The 21,763-nt window shown below is 46.6% G+C and overlaps 1 protein-coding gene across 1 annotated transcript in view; it reads left to right on the top strand.

The window, feature by feature from the left end:
- The window catches only part of EIPR1 (EARP complex and GARP complex interacting protein 1), a 226,548-nt gene that overhangs the window by 119,423 nt on the left and 85,362 nt on the right, over nt 1–21,763 (top strand). Inside the window, exon 3 of the mRNA XM_069235882.1 lies at nt 11,776–11,912. Within this exon, the coding sequence (XP_069091983.1) occupies nt 11,776–11,912 (137 nt within the window). The remainder of the gene's footprint in view (nt 1–11,775; nt 11,913–21,763) is intronic.

Below are 21,763 nucleotides of genomic sequence, written 5' to 3'. Positions count from 1 at the left end.
TATACATTACAGATCGAACCCTGATGACGAAGTCAGGAGCACTTGCGTGGATTGCATCGGGCTGCGGTATGAAGCGGGACGATGCGACGGTGCAGGCAGCGGCTCGGTGATGGTGTTCTGTGGCGTTGGTGAGACCAGGGCTGTGGTGTGAAGCCAGGCGGTGCGACGTGCGGTGTCTCCAGGTCACGGTGCAGGCAGCGTCGTCGTCATTGTTGAAGCAGTGTCGTCAGTAGGCCCAAGACAGTGATGCAGTGAGGGGCGGGCTCCGGTGGGCCCCAATGGGTCGGGTTGCAGACACGGGCATCTGTTGAAGAAACTGGAGTCTATGGCGCTGGCGTAGGTGGACTGGGATGACCGGACAGTACGTTGTGTACCTCACGAGCGCTGTCGTCAGGCCACGGTGCAGGCATTGGTGTCTGCGTGGAGTGTCATCATAAGGGATGTCAAGCCTGCGGTGTGAGCAAGGCGATGGGGAGTGCAGGGCCCACAGGTCACAGTGCAAGCAGCGTCTTGGGGACTGCTTTCGGTGGCGTCATCGGTGAGACCAGGGTTGCGTTCCAATGGGGGCACTGCTCCGTGTGACGTCATCAGGTCACGGTGCAGGCAGCGTGTCGTCATTGTTGAAGCAGTGTCGTCAGTAGGCCCAAGACAGTGATGCAGTGAGGGGCGGGCTCCGGTGGGCCCCAATGGGTCGGGTTGCAGACACGGGCATCTGTTGAAGAAACTAGAGTCTATGGCGCTGGCGTAGGTGGACTGGGATGACGGGACAGTACGTTGTGTACCTCAGGAGCGCTGTCGTCAGGCCACGGTGTAGGCATTGGTGTCTGCGTGGAGTGTCATCATAAGGGATGTCAAGCCTGCGGTGTGAGCAAGGCGATGGGGAGTGCAGGGCCCTCAGGTCACAGTGCAAGCAGCGTCTTGGGGACTGCTTTCGGTGGCGTCATCGGTGAGACCAGGGTTGCGTTCCAATGGGGGGCACTGCTCCGTGTGACGTCATCAGGTCACGGTGCAGGCAGTGCGTCGTTGACGGTATTTCAGTGGTTTTTCTTCTGCTGCAGCACAAAACACACAGTTCCCAGTGCTGTAGGCAGATAAAGCTGAAGTCTTTGATATACCTGAGACTTCCAACAGGAGGCAAGCTCTACTTCAATCCCTTCACAAGCATGATTCACAGCAAGGTCCAGTATTTGTCCTCTTCAAGGCAGACACACAGACATTGCAGTCTGGGAAATATTCACAGGGCTACCCTTCACAAGCATGATTCACAGCAAGGTCCAGTATTTGTGCTCTTTAAGGCAGATACACAGACATTGCAGTCTGGGAAATATTCACAGGGCTACTCATGTGGGTGTCACAATCAGTGCTGCAGGCCCACTAGTACCATTTGATTTACAGGTCCTGAGCACGCATAGTGCACTTTAGTAGGGACTTATGAGTTAATCTAATATGCCAATCATGGATAAACCAATGCAATTTACACAGGGAGCACTTGCACTTTAGCACTGATCAGCAGTGGTAAATTGCGCAGAGACAATAAACCAGCAAAAACAAAGTCCAGCATACCATAAAAACAGGAGGTCAGAAGGCAAAAAGACAGGCGAAACATGCCAAAAGATGCCAGGCCTCACAGTTATACTCTTGGAAGGTAGCTTTCCTTGTGGCTATCACCTCACTAAGATGTGTCAGTGAGATCAAAGCTTTAACATTGAAAGATCCATACTTTCAAATTCATAGGGATAGGGTTGTCCTTCACACTAACCCTTGATTTCCTCCAAAGGTGGTTTCTCCTTTCCACCTTAACTAGTCTATAGTACCCCCAGTTTTCTTTCCTCAACCTTACTCAGTTGCAGAACGTGATCCTCCAACCTTAGATGATAAACACAAGCTTTAATGTACTATATAGATAGGACAAAACCCTTTCAAAAGAATCAACAACTTTTTGTTGCTTTTTCTGAACTGCAGAAGGAAAAGACTTTATCATAATCAGTATTAGCCAGATGGAGATTTACATAGATTCAGACCTCCTACGCAAAAGATAAAAGGGGTTTGCCTGTCCTTCCAGGAGCCTACCCTCCTAGAAAAGAAGAGGCTTTTATGGCCTTCCTTGGAAACATCCCCATAGCTGACATTTTTTTTTGGGATAAAGAACTTTTATTGATTTTAGGAAAATAAACAGGAAAGAAAATACAAACACAAAAGCAAATAGATTGGCACCATTAAACCCAAGTATATCGTCCGACCCCTTGGTCCCTCTAGGTCCCCAAAACATTAATTGCGTATGTTCATCTAATTCTGATTCAATAGGTCACAATGGCACAATGAATAAAAGTAATGAATGTGTGTTCCTTAGCTGCAGTTCCCTCGTCACAGAAGCTCCGAGTCTGAGACTGATGTATTTCGTCGGTTATGGGCATATACAGGTTAGTTATCTAGCGCGTTTTCCCATTTCCCCCACACTCTGTTGTGCTTGTCTGGGCATCCCCTTGTTTCATATATAGGTTTTTCGCATTGTGCGCACCAGTCCACCCCTCGCCTCCATTTGGCCAGAGCCGGTGCTGTTTCGGCCTTCCAATCTGCCATGATGTCTCTCTTTGCCACCAAGCAAGCCAATCCCAAGAAAGTTCGATTCGCCCTAGTCAGTCCTGTTTCCCCCATGGCCCCCAACAGGAGCCATATAGGAGATACCTCCACCTCAGATTGTAGGACTACTGAAATCTCACCTATGATTGCCTTCCAATATGTCTCTATGACTGGACAGGACCAGACCATATGGAAGAAATCGGCTTCCGGATTAGGGCATCGGGGGCACTTAGCTGTGGGCCGAAGGCCTGCTTTAAAGAGTCTTTTGGGGGTGAGGTATGCTGCGTGCAGGTAGAGGGTTTGCAGCATTTGAAATCGGGAGGGGATGGCCAGTGATCGGAGGGCCATCAACGCTGACTCATCTATAGGGCCCACCCAGCCCTCCCACTTTAAACGGAGTCCCACAAGAGGTGGAGAGGTGTTAGTGAGTATGGAGCGATATAACTGGGAAATTCCTCCTTTCCCCAAGCTTCCCATTAGGACCTTCGCTTCCAGTGGGCTGTGCTCCGGAATATTGTCTCCCGGTCGCACGTGTGTTAGCAGGGCATGTCTAAGTTGTAAGTATTTATGGAATTGGGTATTGTTTAGTGAATAGATTTCTTGGAGTTCCCCAAATGATCGCATGTGTGACCCTCCCCAGACGTCCCCCAGAGTGGAGACTCCAATGGTATCCCGTTTCTGGAATCCTTACAGTGCGGAGACTTCCGCCAACGACTTTCCCCGCCAGAGAGGAGTCTGCTGGGTGAAGCAACTCCACCAGCCCAACACCTTCTGAGCTGCCCGCCACCCTGTGAGGGTCATCTTAGTCACTTCCGGGGTGTCCCATGAGATTGGGCCTCCGTACAGCGCATTAAAAATCCCCTTATAGCCTGTTGTTTGGAGTTCCAGTCTATATGTCGGGTCTGTCCAGCCCCACCCCCCCCAGCTAGTCATTAATTACTAGCAAGTGTGTTGCCAGGTAATAGAAGTAAATGTTAGACATTCCCAGTCCTCCGTCATAGATATCTCTCTGACAGACCGCAAGGGATAATTTGGGGCGGGAGCCGTGCCACAAGAATTGGCGTGTTGTTGACTCCACTTCTTTGAACCACTTTCGGGGGACTAGGTATGGGAAGTTCTGTAGCTGGTATAGGAACCTGGGAAGTATCATCATTTTATAAAGTGCTATCCTGCCCAGCAGATTGAGGGGTAAACTCTGCCACTGCTGGAGGTCGTCTCTAACTTTCCTAATGAGCGGAGTGATATTTAATTCCCATGCCAACTCGGGTAATAGGGCTACGTGTACGCCCAGGTATTTAAAGCTATTGCGGCGGATCGGGATATTTTGTTGCCAGTCGACACAGTCTCTAGAGGGGTGCAAGGGGACCAACAGGGATTTGCCTGGGTTTAAGGTCAGGCCTGAGGCCTGTGAGAAAAGGTCTAGCAGTTGTAGAATTCACAGGCCGCTCGTGGCAGGGTTGGAGAGGTAAATGAGGACATCGTCCGCGTAGAGTGCTACTCGGTCCTCTGGGCCTGCAGGCCATGACCAACCCTCCAACAGGGGGTCTTCCCTTATCAACCTCGCTAGTGGGTCTATCGCTAGTGCGAATAGTAGCGGGGACAGCGGACATCCCTGCCGAGTTCCAGGACGGATGGGAAATGGTTCAGAAACTACACCATTTACCTGAACCTGCGCAGTTGGGTTGGAGTATAATAATTTTACGAGACCACAGAATTTAGGCCCAATACCATTGCACCGTAGGACGTATGCCAGGTAGGACCAATCTACAGTATCGAAGGCCTTCTCGAAGTCGAGCAAAAGAAGGGCCAAGGGAGATCGAGTCAGGGTCCCTCGATGTGCCAGGGCGACATGCAGTCGTCTGATGCAGTGTCTGGTGCTACGCGATGGCATAAATCCGCACTGGTCTGGGTGTACCAGTGATGAGAGCACATCCCTCAATCTGGCGGCGAGTATGGTCGACAGCACCTTAATCTCGGTGTTTAGAAGAGAGATAGGCCTGTATGCCGAGCGGTTGTGAGACGGAGGCTGGGTTTTCGGGATCACCACTATTGTGGCTTGATCAATCCCGGAGGGGAAACAGCCATTCTCCTCGGCTTCCTCGTACATATTGAGCAGGTGAGGACTCAGAATATCCCCACACCTGTTATACAGTTCCGATGGGAAGCCATCTGGGCCGGGTGTTTTGCCCGTTGATTAGCTGGATATTGCCGCTGTGATTTCAGCGAGTGTTATGACTTCGTCTAAGTTTTCCCTGGTCGTTTGTGAGATTTTAGGGAGGGCAATGTTGTCTAGGAGGGGGGATTCCTTCTCCGCCAGGGGACGGGGGCATTCCGCATATAACTGCGCATAGTAAGAAGCAACACTCTTAGCAATTTCACTAGGTGTCTTCGCAAGTGAGCCCGTTTCGTCCAGCCAGTGTAGGAGTTTACCAATCAAGGACTGTTTTGCAGATTCCAATACTAATTGCTTTATCTCTTCCCTGACTATGGTGAGGCACCTCAGGACGGATGCTGAGGCGTTTGTAGTGTCTAGTCATTCAAGGTATAATGCTTTGGCCTCAAGTTTCTCCACCCGTGAGTCGCGTGCGCGTTCCCTTATGCGGACAAGGTGTTTGGCGTAGCGTAGTGAGGCTTTACAAGCAGCCCAGATCGTGCCCGGAGATTGTACGGACCCTAGGTTCTGGTCAAAGTATTGGGTGAGGTGGTCCCTAATCTCGAGGGTGTATTCCTCTTCTTGTAGGTGCCATGCGTTCATGCGCAACATCGGGCGCTGGGTCGGGCCAATACCTCCCAGTCGGATTCGTACAGGAGAGTGGTCCGAGACCCCACGTGGTAGTATTTCAGCGTTGGTGACCCTAGACATATCCAGTGCAGGCATGAACACGAGGTCAATTCTGGTCTGGGATTGGCGGGCAGCCGAAGTGTGTGTGTACTGTCGCGCCCTGGGGTGCCAGGCCCTCCAGCCCTCACACAGGCCTAGACCGGCGGCCCACCCGCTTAAGCTCGACGCCCTCCCGGACCGAGTGGTGGATATGGACCCAGAGACATCCAGTCTGGGGTCCAGGACGGAGTTAAAGTCCCCTCCTATTAGCGTGGTACCCTGAGGGAGGTCTGTCAGAACCCGGCGGAGCGTAAGTAGAAAGGCATCAAGCCCGGCCAGAGGGACGTAAGCACTCACAACATTAAATGGTAGGCCGTGCAGCGTTTCTGTAACCACCACGAATCTACCCTGTGGGTCTGAGTGCGTGGCTGTGACCACCATAGGCAGTGCGCGATGGAGTAAGATGGCCACCCCTCTAGAGCCCCTTGAGTATCCTGCCTGGTAAACCTTGTCGTAGCCCCCACGCGCCAGCATGGGACAGTTAGTGCCGAGGAGATGAGTCTCTTGTAACAAAACCATTGATGGGGCATGCCTGCGCAGGGTGCTAAACACCGCGGATCTCTTGATTTTGTCTAATAGCCCGTTTGTGTTCCATGAAAGAACTTGTGTCAGTGCGTGGGTCGCATGCACAGTGCTAAGATCGTGAAATGTCGGGAGCCTATTCGGGAGCCCAGAGGCGAACGTTCTAAGCGAAGAGGATCAATGAAGCTGGTGCAACAAAGGAAACCTATCAAAAGAACTATACTAAACCCTAAAGAAACAATTGTCCCCCCCAACCTCCCCCCACCCCATACTTCTACCCAGGAAGCATCTGTCTGGGGTGTCACAGTCAGATGGACTGTCACTAAGTGGAGTGTTGGACCCCTCCTTTCAGTCGTATCAATTGCAATCGGCTGTCATTAGCCAAATTTTGGATATTGCAGGAATTTTTCACGCTGTATTGTGTGTGACCCCGTTCCCCTCTGCACAATTCAGTGTGGTAATTCCCCCCTATTGTGACCGAATCCAGTGTGTGAAACCACTTTAACCAAGTGTAGGGGACTGGCTCAGGCGATCTCCCTCTAGCGCCTGCCCCGGGATTTGAGCTCCCAGGGAGTCCCCGCGATCCCTAACCACCCGTGAGTCCAGGTCCGGATCGTTGTCTTTGTCTTCCTTTGCCGGGGTGTCGGCACTCCTCCGCCTTCCGCGTCTGGACCTTGTCCTTTTGCGACTTTTCCGTGTGTCCAGTCGGGGACCGGGTCTAGCTCCCAGAGTCCCCCCAGGCGGGCCCGGGGGGCCCCTTCGGCTCCCCGCCCCCTCCTCCATAAGCCAGTCCCATGCCTCTTCAGGCGACTCAAAAAAATTTGCTTTGCCGGCCAGGATAACTTTGAGGCCTGCGGGGAAGAGGAGCATGTAGGAGAGTTGCATCGCTCTGAGTTTTTGTTTTACTTGTTCGTATGACCGACGCCGGGCCTGGACCTCTCAAGTGTAGTCAGGAAAGATCAGAATTTTATGGTTGTCCCAGAGGAGGTCGGGGGAGCGTCTGGCCTCTCTAAGAATGATTTTGTGGTCCTTAAAGTTGAGAAAACGTGCTATCATGGGTCTCCTACGCCCACCCAGTGGGGGCCGCGGGCCAAAGCCCTGTGGGCCCGTTCAATTGCAAACCATGGTGAGAGGGTATGTTCTGGCATCCAGGACTTGATCCAGCCCTCCAGAAACTCAGGGGCTTTGCTATCCTCTGCTCCCTCCAGGAAACCGCCAAAATGTCGATTATTGCGCCTAGAGCGATTTTTGGCGTCTTCAGCCCGGCGATGCAGTTCACCAGTTCGAGTTTGCAGCTGGGCTACCTTGGCCCTGAGGTCGGCCAGGTCGTCTTCGGTCTGTGATACGCGGCTTTCCACTTCCGTGATCCGGCCCACTGCGTTTCTAAGATCTTGTCTGATGAGGCCAACGTCTTCTCTCACCTCTCCAATTTTGGTTTCGACTGCCTGTTGTGATGTTTGGATTGCTTGAAGGATGGCACTGACTCCGTCTGGGATCGGTGCACTGGGCGGCGTCTCACCCCCGGTCCGGGAGGCCGCTGGTGTAGTAAATTGGTCGATCCTCTGTTGGGACGGCTGCGGCTGTCTGGAGGCTCTGTCCTTTCCCATGGCTCAGTCCGGGGTTGGGCAAAGCCGCCCAGCACCGCCCGGTCGCGTGGATGAAGCCCGGTCACCGCATGGACCTTCTATTCCCAGCGCACCCCCAGGGGGTCGCCCGGAGGGGCCCTGTCGTCCAGGCCGTCACCAGGGCCGAGGTGCCAAACGGCAGCGCCGGGGCACGAACCTGCAGCCGCGGGGCAGAGCGCCAGGCCGTCCGCTGAGTCCCGAAAAAATCAAGCGTGCTCCAGGTCACCACATCCCGGTCCCGGTGGGTTCCCAGACCGGTCCAATCCGGGTGTGGGGGGGGGGTGATTCCCCTGCAGGACCAACTAACTTGGGGGTGTTCCTATAACGGACTCCTCCGGAGCAGCAGCCAACTACCAGTCACCCTTCAGGCCGAGCAACCGGACCGCGACCAGCGCCCCCCCCCCCCCACGGCACCAGGCTCACCCACCGCGTCAAGAAGAATATGGGGAGGGAGGGGTCCGCTCCAGTTGCCATTGTCCTTGTCCAGTTGGATCAGGGCCACTCCTGCTCCCTAGGTACATGAAGGGGGGGTCCCCGGGCCCTCCGACGTCCTCCAGGTATTGCGATGTGGCTCTTGGGGGGCCGAACCCAATGATCGCTACTCCAACCCGTGCAGGCAGGCCGGGCCGTGTGCCTCCCTGCTCCTCTCCCCCGGCCGAATCGCCGTCTTCCGATCCCCGTCCGGGTCCAGCCGCGGGGCACAGTACACCCCCAGTCTCAGCTGGGTCACTGGTGCAGCGAGGAACCGGGGGGGGGGGCGAGATTGTACCTCCACTCCCCAGCCCGAGCCCAGCCGAGAAACAAGGACTCACCAGCTGGCGCGTCACGGGCGCCTATTCAGTCGTCTTCTTTCCTCTTTCAGGCCCCTGCTCTCGAATCACCAGCCGGAGCAGGGCCCTGCCGTGTCCTCTCACTCCTGGGCTCGGCCCCAGCACCTCGTGGCCCACGCCCGGGTGGAGCCGCTCGTCCCAGGGGAGCCGCCCCGGGAAACACCGGGCGGGACCAGCTGCAGCAGCAGCCGGCGGTCGGCCGCCTCGACCCCGGGCCGCGCAGGATCGGCGCGGCACCTCCACCGGGGGGCGCCAGAAGTCGACGTGTCCCCGCAGAGCCCGGCCTGGCGGAGCGTCCAGGCCGGGAGTACGAGGCAGTGCGGGAGCTCCAGCCCCAACCGCCACAGGTCCGACCAGTCCCCAGAGAAGCGCGAGCCCCCGAACGCCGCGACTCACGGCTGTTCAGGGGCGCCAACAGTCAGGGCACTCTTGGGGGTTCCGTGGGTGAAGGAACGGGGATAAAGAAGGCGCTTTATCCGGGCGGATGACGGAGGAGTCCAGAGCACTCCTAGAGTGCGACTGCCATCTTGACGCCTGTGGCCACGCCCCCCCATAGCTGACATTTTTAAAGCAGCTACTTAGTCTACACCACACGCTTTCACTAAACACTAAACACTACTGTGTAGGCATTCTAGCTCACCAACAAGCCAAGGTTGGTCATGCTGGCCTCTGTACTCTTTTTCAATCTACTTCAGTCTCTTTCTTCGGAAAATACTACTTAACCTGTAAGAATCAATTTGTGGCAGGCAGAAATTGGGAGTTCCTCCAAATCTGGTCCGAGAGCAAAATATTCATAAGGGAAGAAAAGAGAAAACATTGAACTACCATTTACCTGAGAGGAAAGCACACGTACCAAATGAAAGAGGAAGAGGCAGAATCATTCATGGGATTTGCTTTCGATTTTAAGAATATTTTATCAGATTATAAATATTCAACTATCCTGATCCTACTGCGTGATTTACTGGTGTACTCGGCTGAATCCGCTTTGGGCTTCTTCCTTTGAAAGGCATTATTTTGAAACACCATTTTCCCGGAAGTGTAGGCAAAACTAACTTTATCTCTATGCCTCTAAGGGTTGTCCCTCAAGTGCTTGCGGTGTGAAAATCTCAAACTAAGATGACCTTAATTTTCTTCTTGTGATATTGTGTCCTGTCTTAAGCATTTATCAGCATACTTGAGTAGGATGTTCACAACACATTAGTTCCCTCGGATTTCTTTGTGTTCATTCCCCATTTGTTTTTCCTTTTTGTCCCTGATTTTTGCCTTTTTATATCCTGTTTTTATGACAGGTTTGACCTTCAAAAAGGCGTATGCTGGTCTCTTTCTCATCTCTCACTCAGGGTGGATTTGGTACCTAGCTTATCAACTTTAGTCTTACCCCTCAGCTACAATCAAGAAGGTCTAGGAGGTTGTTGCTCTTGTGGCTTTTCCATTCCAATAGGGACCCTCCTAAGGAGGCACCTGACCCCTTTCACGTGCATATTTTAAGTGCAGTGTAGCACTGTAGCTACAGGCACGAGTCACCGTTTCATAGGGCAGACGACAAGGAAACTAATGAACACCTTCTTCGCATCCAGTCCTTTACATAAATTGTCAATGTTCTATGTGTTATAAGGGCAGAGCAGGGTCAAGTTGTTCCTAAGCCATATACATGGCTGTGTGAATAGAGTCCTTCATATTTCTGCAAACAATCCACATGCCTCAGGGAAATAAAAGGCAAAAAGAAACCAGTGGCCCTCCTTCGATTTTACCCACCTGGTCTCCATATTCATTTTCCATAGAGCAAACTTTCACCTATATCTGTGGGGAGCAATTGAATTAAAGATAAAGCTCATTTTCACTCTAAAAACAATATAGTCAAAAACGGTAAGGGATATATATGATTATATTGTATACACATTCACATCACAAAAATAAATACACAATTTATACAAGGTTATGTGTTGTCTATTTGTAGTACTGTTTATAGACCAGTGTTGGAAGTCGGCGTCTTGCTCTTTGAAGTGCTGGAAAGCCACCAAAGTGTTTCACAGTTATCTATTACAACTTCCTTAAGACTTAAATTCAGGATCCTGATACCTACCTCCTGGTGTTTTGAAAAACTCATGTTGAATAATTTAGTAGCAGTGTTAGTTTAATCTATCCTCCAATGTAAATGAATAGCAAGGGAAAAAAGTTTATATGTGCCAAAGATATTGCAAATAAATTTTTAATTTTCATCATCCTGTTAATTGTCGAGTAGACGGACACTTCCCACTATTGATGATCATGGAGTACTGAACTCTTAATGTTTTGAAGAATCTGCAGTAAGACATGACGTAGATACCACTTTAGTGTAAGGAAACTGACCGTCTCTTGAAACAAACACGTTTAAATCGATTTATAGGAGATATATTATATGATTGTATTATGGTGTGTGTGGTTTTAAAGAGAGGTCAGTTATGACAGGCCAGAAGTCTGTTGTGAGCTTACAAATTATGTAGGCTTTAAGTAAAGGAGGCAACATGTACTGAGTTTGTTTATTGTCGCAAATGCTCCAATTCGGCTTTTTCAAATGTAAAATTGTTTTTTCAGATCTACTAATCTCATATTAGGTTTCAGAAAAGGTTTCTTAACTTCTAAAATGGGATTGCTAATGGACACTAATTTGGTATTTGGAAGGGTCATGATGTAAACATTCCTTCTAAATAATGAACCAGTATGCTATGTTTCAATGTTTCGTAACAAAATTCCACTTACAAAACATTGAAAAGATACTGAGACCTCAAATTGGTGGAAACCCATTTGCAAAATGGAAGGGATCCTATTGAACCCCTTCCTCTTTGTAAATAAAAAAAAAGTGTGTTGAAGAGTAGGCAATAGTTCAAGGGAACAATGCCAACTCCTAAAGATACTTAAAAAAAAGTCTTCTTAAACATATCTAGATTCCCTTAAGGAAAACAGCTACATTAAAAAAGTGTTCTTTATTTAAAAGCAATCACAAACATTGCAATCTGCTGATCCCCAGCAGGCCACTATCCATGTGATGACTTCCAGTCTTAATGAGTCACAATTTGCAACCTACCTCATTAATATTCATAGGATGTCAGATTATGGCTCACTGGGATTTAGTTTTTAAGAACTGACCTATTATTATATTTGTTAAAAAAATCTTTACTGCTCACAAAGGTACTGGTTGCAGTTTGCAATGAATATTTAGCAACTAGATATCCATATAACTATCCCTATATTCTTTCCTGCACCACTGCCATTTTGTCTTTTATGGTCCAATATTGCCTAACCTGCAAGAAATAATGTCTTTTTTTCAAGTAGCTTATTTCTTTTTCTTTTTGTTAAGCTCTCCAGTAGTGCTACTCTTGAAGGAAAAGGCCAGCTGAAATTCACATCTGGGCGGTGGAGCCCTCACCACAATTGTACCCAGATGGCAACTGCTAATGACACTGCAATTCGGGGATGGGACTCAAGAAGTATGAGGTAATGATAATCTTTTTACTTAAGGCAGGTACCAAACATTAATCATTAGTTTTTGAAAAGTCTCATAAAAGAACATGGAATATAATTGATGTAGATTCATGATTAAACAACGGATACTGAGCAAGTTATCAGCTATGCAAAATGCATCCTCATGTTACTGGATAACTTGTTGCTTATCTACATTTCTTTAAGTTAAACTCCCTCAAGTAGTCTGCTAAAATTCACGTCAAATAATAGTGTTACTTGGAACCTGTCTCTATGATAGTGGCAACACCTTGTTCTTTTTTATTTTCTGCCCTGCTCTTGTTTATGATGATGCATATGGTTACATGATTGTTTGTTAGCTTCCCTAAATCTCAAACAAAGCCTGTTTTGGTTTTTCTATTAAAATGGCTCCATTCTAAATCTGTATTGGTCTAATAATCAAAATGCAGTTCAAAGTGCTGTGTGTCTTGTATACATGGCTAAATCTGAGTTTCAAAGCTTTACCTCCATGTTGACAGTATTGTGGCTGCTTCTTATTCAATTGACACTACCTGTTCAATAAATTGACATCAGTCATAAACTGCTACCTGGAATAAAGGGTCCGAAAAAGATCTTCCTACAAGATATTCTCCTTCACCATTTCACCATCTATGAAGTATGCCATTATTTTCCTCCCTGCTACACAAGCAGAACTACCCATTGGTTGAGGCAGCCTCCCCATGAACCACCTTACAGTGAGGTTACTGGTTGAAGGCACTTTAACATTTTGAAGATATATGCCTGGACAAGACTGAAATGGCCTGACAGTGGTTCCTGGATTAGAGATGCCTGATTACTGTCTCCTCAAGACTGGGAGCATGCTTAATGTGCTGCTGTTCAGAATTGCACCCTGTGAGGATTCCCGTCACCAACAGCCAAACAGACCAGAGAAGCTGCCTAGATCAAACAGAAACCCTCTAGAGACACCCCTTACCAGAAACAATGGTGAGTGCCTGCTGCATCTACTGCAGTTGCCTGGCACCATCAAGTAATTAACATGACAATTTCCCATTTGCCCTATCCTCGCAAGAACCTGGGCTCCCACCTGACTTAGACCTTGGTACTAAAAGAGTGTTCCAGAGCCACAGTCTCCCAGGCCCTTCAGGCATTGAAGAGTTTCAGCAACCAGCTGGCCCTGGCATACTAAAACTGCATATGATTAATGGTATTTCAAGCAGAGCTGATACATTTAGCAGGTCTGGGCTGGAAATGCTGCTTAGCTGTAAGCTAGATCAAACGCACACCATCCTGATAGTACCCTGATTAATTCCTGGAATTATTGGCACCATTTGGATGCTGCCTTTGTGCTCAGGGCTTCACTATCCCAAAATCCACTAAGTCCTTAACTCTAACAAACAGGCAATTGGCTTTCCGTTTAGCATGGACCAGTGGTCCCAAAGATGCAGCTGTTCTAATTTATGTGAGTCATCTGTCAGTAATAGGCTAGACCGTTGTCTCAGTACACCAGAGGCACTGGCATTTTTAAATGTCTTTAGTAGTTATTGAGACATTTGCCCCAATATCACCCAGTGACCCCTGATCTCAATGTCTGGCAATGGCAAGCCAATGTGTTACAGACACACCATCAACATTTGGCTGTATCCAGTCGAAAGTAGGATACGTACTTTGAACTTGTATCAACTTTAAGTTGATGCAGGTTCTGACTTATTTGTGAAAAATGCCAAAACAGGTCATGAAATGTTTTGTAGAAGCTTAATAGTGAGGAACCTTTTGAGTTTAAATATCTTACAGTGCAGGCTGTCTCCGTAGACTTTAGTCTTAAATGATTTTGGCTCCAAAACTATCTTTGGTGGTAATATATCATTGGTTGATATTTTCCCCATTTTTTCTTATGATAGATTTTCTGCCAAATCGTAACTCAGAACAACAAACTTTACCTGCCTGTGAGTGATGGAACTGGTCTGTATCCTAAGAGATATGCTTTACAATATCTCTTGAACATTAAGGGATAGAGGTTTCATATTATGAAACGTGTTCTCATTTTTACTGTACTACACCTTTTAGGTGTTCATTAAAGTGTTTCCTAAATTTTGTATTGCAAAAAACGTATTGCTCGATTTGGTGTTTGACAGACAGGGCACTCTATCACAAATGTGACAGAGCACCCTGTCTGCCAAACCACCGGTACTCCCCACCCTAATTATGGTCAGGAGGAGCTCCAGCCTACTGTTGACTGAGCCCCTGCTGGCTCCACGGTTGGAAAGCATCCTCTGAAGGCCTGATGGAGTAGTGACCATCGGAAAAAGGGCCTTACAACACTCACTTGTTAAGAGTAGACAATGTGATGTTCTTTTTTTCTGTCAGTCACTGCAGGTGAGAGTCATTTAAAACATAAAATAATGACACCCACACCAGGGATAAAATTCCCTGGATGTGGAGATCATTAGTTGTTTTGTTTCTCAGTAACAGTCTCCTTATTTTGGGAGGTTGTTATTGAAAAATAAAAATGTTGTTAAGTATAGTGAACGGCTGTCAACCCTGATGGTGGCTGTCATGCAAACATTTTGTACTTTTACAAGAGATCACTGCAAGACCAGCAGTGATCTTTCAATCTGGTGGCCAGTGATCTGTCAGGATAGCAGAGGTAATGTTTTCCGCCACCGTGACAAGCTGTACTACGTTGGCCAAACTCTAGAGCAGATCCTTAGTACCTTTTATTTTCTTGCATCTTACTTCTTTCAAGATTTCTTTAACTATTCACAAGACATCATATTGCTCAGTTGCATTGCCAGCATGTTTCACTCTTAATAAATCATGTGCTTTCTCAAGGCATACATGCTGTTGGAACAATATCAAGAACTTTTGCTTGCTTTCTAATTCAACACAGCTTATGCTGTAAACTGGTGAATAATTGTTTAAAGATGTGTATGACACTGCATACAGAACGTGTTATACTAATTCAAAAAGCAAAATGGATAATACGGAAAGCTCATGCTGTATGTGCAATTCTGAACTCTTTCAACACATTATATTGTTCTATCTTACGGTTCCTACTAAAATATTAAGACTGCGCATTAGGACAACAGAACTTCAGAATGTGGAAGTCTAACTCTATGCACACCATCAGGAACTGTTGGCTCAAACTCGGGCTACCTCCCAGTGCCTCACCTAAACCAACCAGGGTAGAAGTTGAAAATGGCAACCTCAACATGACACTCTAACTCCTGAGGGAAGGCATGGAAATAGATCTTACCCCTTTTGTTTGTATTACTCATGCATGCCCATGTGAAAAGACAAGAGATGTGAAACACGTTTTCAATATATTTATTGAAACAATCATAGTCTTGCATAAAGAGAATGAGCTGCAGTTATTGGGCAGATATAATGGAGCAGGAAAACCAGAATTATGAACATGGTAAAGAAGATTAACAGTCCAACTATGGTGATTGATATTCTAGAAGTTCCAAAGGTTCCTACCTAACCCTAAGTCTGCACTGAGAGACACCTCTGTTGCCTGGCCCAATCTAAGGATTAGCCCCAGTCCCATAGCTGAAAACAGTGTCAGGAGTCGGTCTGCTGTGTAGATGGCAGTCCTCTTGGGTAAACTGGTAAATTAGCACCAGGAGAGCTGCATGTCGAACACAGCATTTGTCCCAGGACGGTCGTAACTGGAATGCCCTCTGTCCCATCTAGATCAGTGCACCTTTTATATAATAACACCTTACTGTGTTGGAAACACATTTCTGATGCAGTGCTGTGTCTAGATGTTAGAACCTGTCTCCTGAATGGGCAACACAAGAACTAGGATATTGTGTACAGTGTTCCTAACCTTGACCAAAACTGTACTGATTACATTTTGTGCAAAGGCTAACTAAACAGGCACTTTGTACCACATATTCCTGGAAGATTATCATATATTAAATATGTGTAAAACGCCATTGCTAAAATCAGTGCAGCTAAAATGTATAAAATATGAAACATAAAATGAAGCTAAATACAAGGGGAACCAACTTGGGTCCAAGAGGTCTTGACAACAGTTCCCAGCATGTTTTGAGTTACAGAAAGGAATAATGATTCTTCCACAGTTGTCTATTTCATCAGGAATAACTAATAACATGTTCATACTTTTGATATTTTGGTAAAAACCAATCCAATGCAGAGTTACCCGAGTAAAAGGTTACCTTTTTGACTGGAAAGTTAAAGTATGTGTGCTGTTTGTGGAAAACAATAAAACTAGTAACAACGAACAGATTAAGCAAATAGCCCTTAATTAATTTAAGTTACTGTTTCAAATGGCATAACAAATATGGGGGTTATGAGTCTTGTGGTTTGTTTCTGGTCAATGAATCAATGTGGCTCTCTTGCAACAGGTAGTTTGCAAGTGCAGTTTAAAAGACTGTCTGTATATATCAGATTCTTAGGTGTCACTGAATGTTTGCTATCATCCTGCCAAGGGTGAGAAATGGCAACATGTGCCATCTAGGAGTGTTGCAGGAAGCAAAATAACTAGTCAATGTATGCATGTCCGAGGAATTGACAAACTTGTTTTTAATAATACAGTATGCCACAATTGACTATGTAGGGATGTAATACATTTGGGTGTAATTGCACAAAGAAAGATTGTCAGGTCTGGGCTACTATTTATTATTACTTTGCATACTTGAAAGAGCACATGCCATCATTGTTATGATCTTGCTAGACAGCACAGATGTCGGCAGACAATTAGGTGGGGATCACCAGGAAAGGGGCTTTGGCTCCATCCCTATGTTCAGAGGTCAGGAGTACAGGTTTTGATTGGGCAGAAGTTGTTTGGTTACACAAAGAATAGTAGTTTCCCTCCACGCAGCTGTGATCCATTTGTTTATTTATCCAGCTGCTTGAGCTTGAACTTTCAGAGGCACACACATGCCGCTGTACTAGTATCAATGTGTCATAGATAACTAGATAATATATGGTGCTTTTCTATGGCAGCAGTACAGATGGGAGGAGGGGTTGTTTTCCTACATGCATGTTCAGGTTTGGATTGACAGTGCAACCGTCACTTGCCCTTTTTCCTACACAAGTATTATTCCCATGCTATTTACTTGTAGTGCTTCCTTTAGTTCCAATTACTATTCAGCATTCCCTTAAAGTCAGACCTATCGGAATTGCCAATGCTTGTGTTAAGATGGTCTTTCATTGACTGCCTGTCCCATTTTAATAGTGGAGTCAGCTGTTGAGTGCCAAAACTGGCAAAGTATCAAAATAATGCCATAAGTTGTCAAAAGAGGTCTGTCTAAAAGGAAATAAATATTGCCAAAGAAAAATATATAAAACAGTAAAGCAAATACAGCAATTCTCTGTACACAATCAAGTGGAGATTGAATAGAAAAGTATAGCAAACTGATTTTTGCAGGGTATAAGTTGTCAATACATGTGTTTCTTTGTCAGTAGATATCAAAGGGAACTAAGCAGTGAATTGAATGACACTTTCTGAACAGATACATGGCAAAAAAGCAGCCCTTATCCGTAGTGTCAGATGCTTCTTTAAAAAACATAAAATGTTTCTTATTTTGAATACTTTGCTGGAACAAGCAGTTGTTCATTTGGACCACTGCCTGCTCCTCCTTATGAAGCCCATGTGATTCCCCCTCTCAATTGCAAACAAGTTAACACTGCAGAGTCTGTAACTGATCAATAGTTAGTGACTGAAATTGCGATCACCATTCTTTGATACGATCCATTGCAAATCCCAAATAGGATAGGAATGCTTCTTTTGCAAATGTTATGGCTTGTACAAGGGTGAATAGTACTCCCTACAACAATATAACATGTACATTAGATCACATTCACAAAAGATGACAGACTAGTGGTTCTTAACCTGTTTTCTGGGAACCCGTAAGGTCCGAAACGCCTACTCAGGTGGTTTGCTACTGTTTAGATATGAATAAAGAAGCAACATTGAACATTTGAAAACGTTCTGTAAATGGAAGGAATTTGAAATCTGAGGCTAAAAATTAGGCTAGTATCCTGTATCCTTAGCTTAATTAGTTGGAGCAGCACAACTGCACCAAACACAATATAGTACAGACGATAGGTAACCTAAATTGAAGCGCCAACGAAGACCGTGCATTAGGAGGAAATAAAGCAATGTGAAATGGTAGAGTTAGCATATCTCTTCGTCTTCAAGAATTAATAACCACATTTTGAAAAGCTCATATTTTCCTATTAGAATTTCGATTTTTCCATATTTGAGTGTGAATTAAATAAAATATTTCAATATCTGTCTATTTCTTTGATGTGTACTTTGTTTCTGTATTTTTGTGCATAATTTTGAGTTTCAAATCACAGAAATTGCCCAGACTAGGTGTCCCTAGCTAAAAAAAAATGGCTCAGTAGGGGCCCCATATTCCAAGAATTATTCAATAGGGCTCCACAGAAGTCAAAAAGTTAGTAACCGGCAGCATAGATTATATGAGTGCTGTAGCAGTTTATACATTCTCTAATAAAGATTGTTTTTTAGTTTTCCGTATGAGAATGCAGTGTTTTTTCATCCCAAGTTTATACATTCTGCAATTGTGTCTTTTATAGAAGTCATTGGTTTAATTAGTACACAAACAAAGATTCTGAATACTGTTTCACAGCATTGAGAAAGACCATGAAGTATTGTTGAAGTCGAAGCATGTTTTCAGAATGATGTTCAGAACTGGTCCCTGTTCTTCCATGCCATTGCAAGAATACTATACTTAACTGCAACTTTGGGTAGGGACAGACGTAAAAAGTAAAGAATTCTTAACATTTTTCGACCAACCATTTTGACCTTTGCGTATTCACCACAACAACATTTTTGTTTATAGTTCGCCACGGTAATTTTGTTTGCAAACTCATGTGTGTGGTGTCCAGCACAAGGTTTTTTGCTTTTGGCCCCTTTGACATTTACATTTGCTGAAGAAATCGTAGATTCCTTCCTACTAAATCCCTGTGTTCAAATTAATTGGGAATTAAACTTGCTTTTGACTTAAATAATGGGGTCCATCATTCAAGTCTCTCAACTTACGATTTTGTTTACATTGATAGCAGTGTTTTTGACTAGAATGATGAACAAGTATGCATCTCAGGTGATTACCAGTGACTGAGATATATTCAAGCATTTCATCCATGTAAGGAAATGCCTCTTTTGTGCAAGTTCACCCCAACATTTTTGGACTGATGCTACTGGTTTTGCAACTCTGAGAGCACACTGAGGCCTATTAAGCAGACCTTAGTGCCACTGTTATAGCCCCTTGCAGCAGTGGTTCCCAGGCTATACCCAAGTGACAAGAACTCACTTACTTGTATGTCCTTAGTATATGGTACCAAGGGCATTTGAGACAGATGGATTGATTACAACCTTGGCAGATGGGATACTCTTAAACGTAACAGATTTCCCCCCGCTATTTTACAAGTTCGATAGGATATAACGGAACTTGTAATACAGCGGACAGGTTATCAGTCACATTTGTGGCAGAGAATCACGTCCACCAAGGTTGTAATTAGGCCCAGAGTGTCCACTCAGGGCTACAGCACTGTCTGTGCCGCCCTGAGTGTGATAAAGGACAAAATGGCTCCTGGCCTGCCACTGCTGACTGGAGGAGATGCGTTTATATGGCTAGTTTGACTTTGCCATTTACACTAAAGGCAAGGCCACCGCTTCCCTTAACCTTGTATGTAAGTCTCCCCTAAGGAAGGCCTGAAGAGCACTATGGCAGGGAGCTGTATACTGTTAAGTAAGACATATTGTTTTTATATGTCTTAACAGCAACACTTCGAAATTGTTTTGTCGGGAAGAAGTTAGTAGCCCCATTGACTAACACACGATTACTCCCCAGCTGGCACCCCAGCCTGGCCAACTACTTAATGGGACTACCTAACTAGGAACTGTAAGGTATATTATTAATCGTGGCATTAAACCCAACCTGATGCCGAGGTTGAATTTAATGTCACAATTAAAGTTCTGCAACTTTTAGAAAGTTGCCACTCTATGCCCCTGCTAGTCCCGTGGCCTCACAAAGGCCCTGCCATCAGACAGGTTTTTGCCTGCATGGGGACTCCCAGGCTTAAGAACAAAGGCAGTTGTCACAGATCAAGGTGTGACCTCCTCTCCCAGCATGGCCACTCGGGTGTTAGCCCAAAAGGCGAGCTTCAAAGGAAAAGCCACCTTTGTTGGGCAAATTTTAATAACACTCCTGGCCTTTTGTTCATGTATACAAGTTGGAGACAGAGAGGGATACCCAGTGCCCTCAAGGCGTCTAGCCCTCAGGTAGCCACACCTCCAGTGCAGGCTACCAAGCTCCTGACGACCGAAGAGGGGTTGTGACATCTTGAAATCGGCTAGAATAGTGCACTCTGCAGTAGCCAGATACCACACATTGCAGGAAACACGTCACCAGACGGAAGATGACCTACTAGCCCATTGGCTAATGACCACATGTTCCCCTCAGGGCACTTTCCTTGGATACATATAACACCCCTGGCACCGTTCCCCTCAGATCATGTGGGATTTGGAGAAAGGACCAAAGACGACCCGCCAAGCTGCCCTTGAACCTGCACAAGAGAGGCTGCACTATTGTGAGGACTGCACATGTTGCACTTTGGGGTAGTGAAGTTTGGATTGAGCCTGCGACTCCTGACTCAAAGAAAAGTTGATTCCTGGCCTCAGATCCCGGACAGGCTGCCTTTTGTTCATGTAAACAAGTTGGAGACAGGGACAGAGAGGGAAACCCAGTGCCCTCAGGGCGTCTAGCCCTCAGGTAGCCACACCTCCAGTGCAGGCTACCAAGCTCCTGACGACCGAAGAGGGGTTGCGACATCTTGAAACTGGCTAGAATAGTGCACTCTGCAGTAGCCAGATGCCACACATTGCAGGAAACACGTCACCAGACGGAAGATGACCTACTAGCCCATTGGCTAATGACCGCATGGTCCCCTCAGGGCACTTTCCTTGGATACATATAAAAAACCCTGGCACCCTTCCCCTCAGATCATGTGGGATTTGGAGAATGGACCAAAGAAGACCCGCTAACCTGCCCTTGAACCTGCAAAAGAGAGGCTGCACTATTGTGAGGACTGCACATGTTGCACTTTGGGGTAGTGAAGTTTGGATTGAGCCTGCGACTCCTGGCTCAAGGAAAAGTTGATTCCTGGCCTCAGATCAAAGTAGTGATTCCAAGGATCAGATGGCTGATTCCCTGGTACCAGCTCCAGGGACAAAAGCTGAAGAATCACAAACCGAAGAGTTGGTAGCCGCAGCAGAATTTATGTCTCTGCCAGTTGCCAGGCGCCCCAAGAGACAAATCCTAGATAGCCAAAAGTTGCACCTTAGTCTGCTGAACCAGAGTCTGGCTTTGTCACCCTCAAGGGACACTAGCCCCATGAGGATTTTGACCAAGCCACATAGCAAGGAGACCAGTAGCCCAGAATTGTCTGGCCACCTTCTGCAACATAGAGGACTTCGAGGGACCCCAGCCTCTGTGGCCAAAGTCTCCCCACATTACCAGTGGACCAGGGAGTAACCACAAAGGCACCCCCATCAACTGCACCTTAACAGGAACATCCATGATCATCTTTTCGCCTTTACACTCAGCATGTGGACCACTCCAATGGAGTCTATGGTGGTTGTCCTATACAGTTTGGAACTTGCCTTAAAACTTTCTAGTGGCCAGGTAACTGTCCAAAGTATCCTTTCTGACCCCTGACCCCTGAGACCTCCAACCTGCCAACCTACTGGATTTGGTCACCCAAACTGGGGCAGATTAGCCAGAGTAGCTCTTTCAAACATTTCAAAAGTTTACAAACTGTTTGTTGGCTAATACTTGTTTGCGTTGCATTTGGAAGCATTAATATCTTCT

This window comes from Pleurodeles waltl, chromosome 5, assembly GCF_031143425.1.
Source record: "Pleurodeles waltl isolate 20211129_DDA chromosome 5, aPleWal1.hap1.20221129, whole genome shotgun sequence".
In the NCBI taxonomy this organism is placed as follows: Eukaryota; Metazoa; Chordata; class Amphibia; order Caudata; family Salamandridae; genus Pleurodeles; species Pleurodeles waltl.
This window is presented reverse-complemented; position numbering and strand designations above follow the sequence as displayed.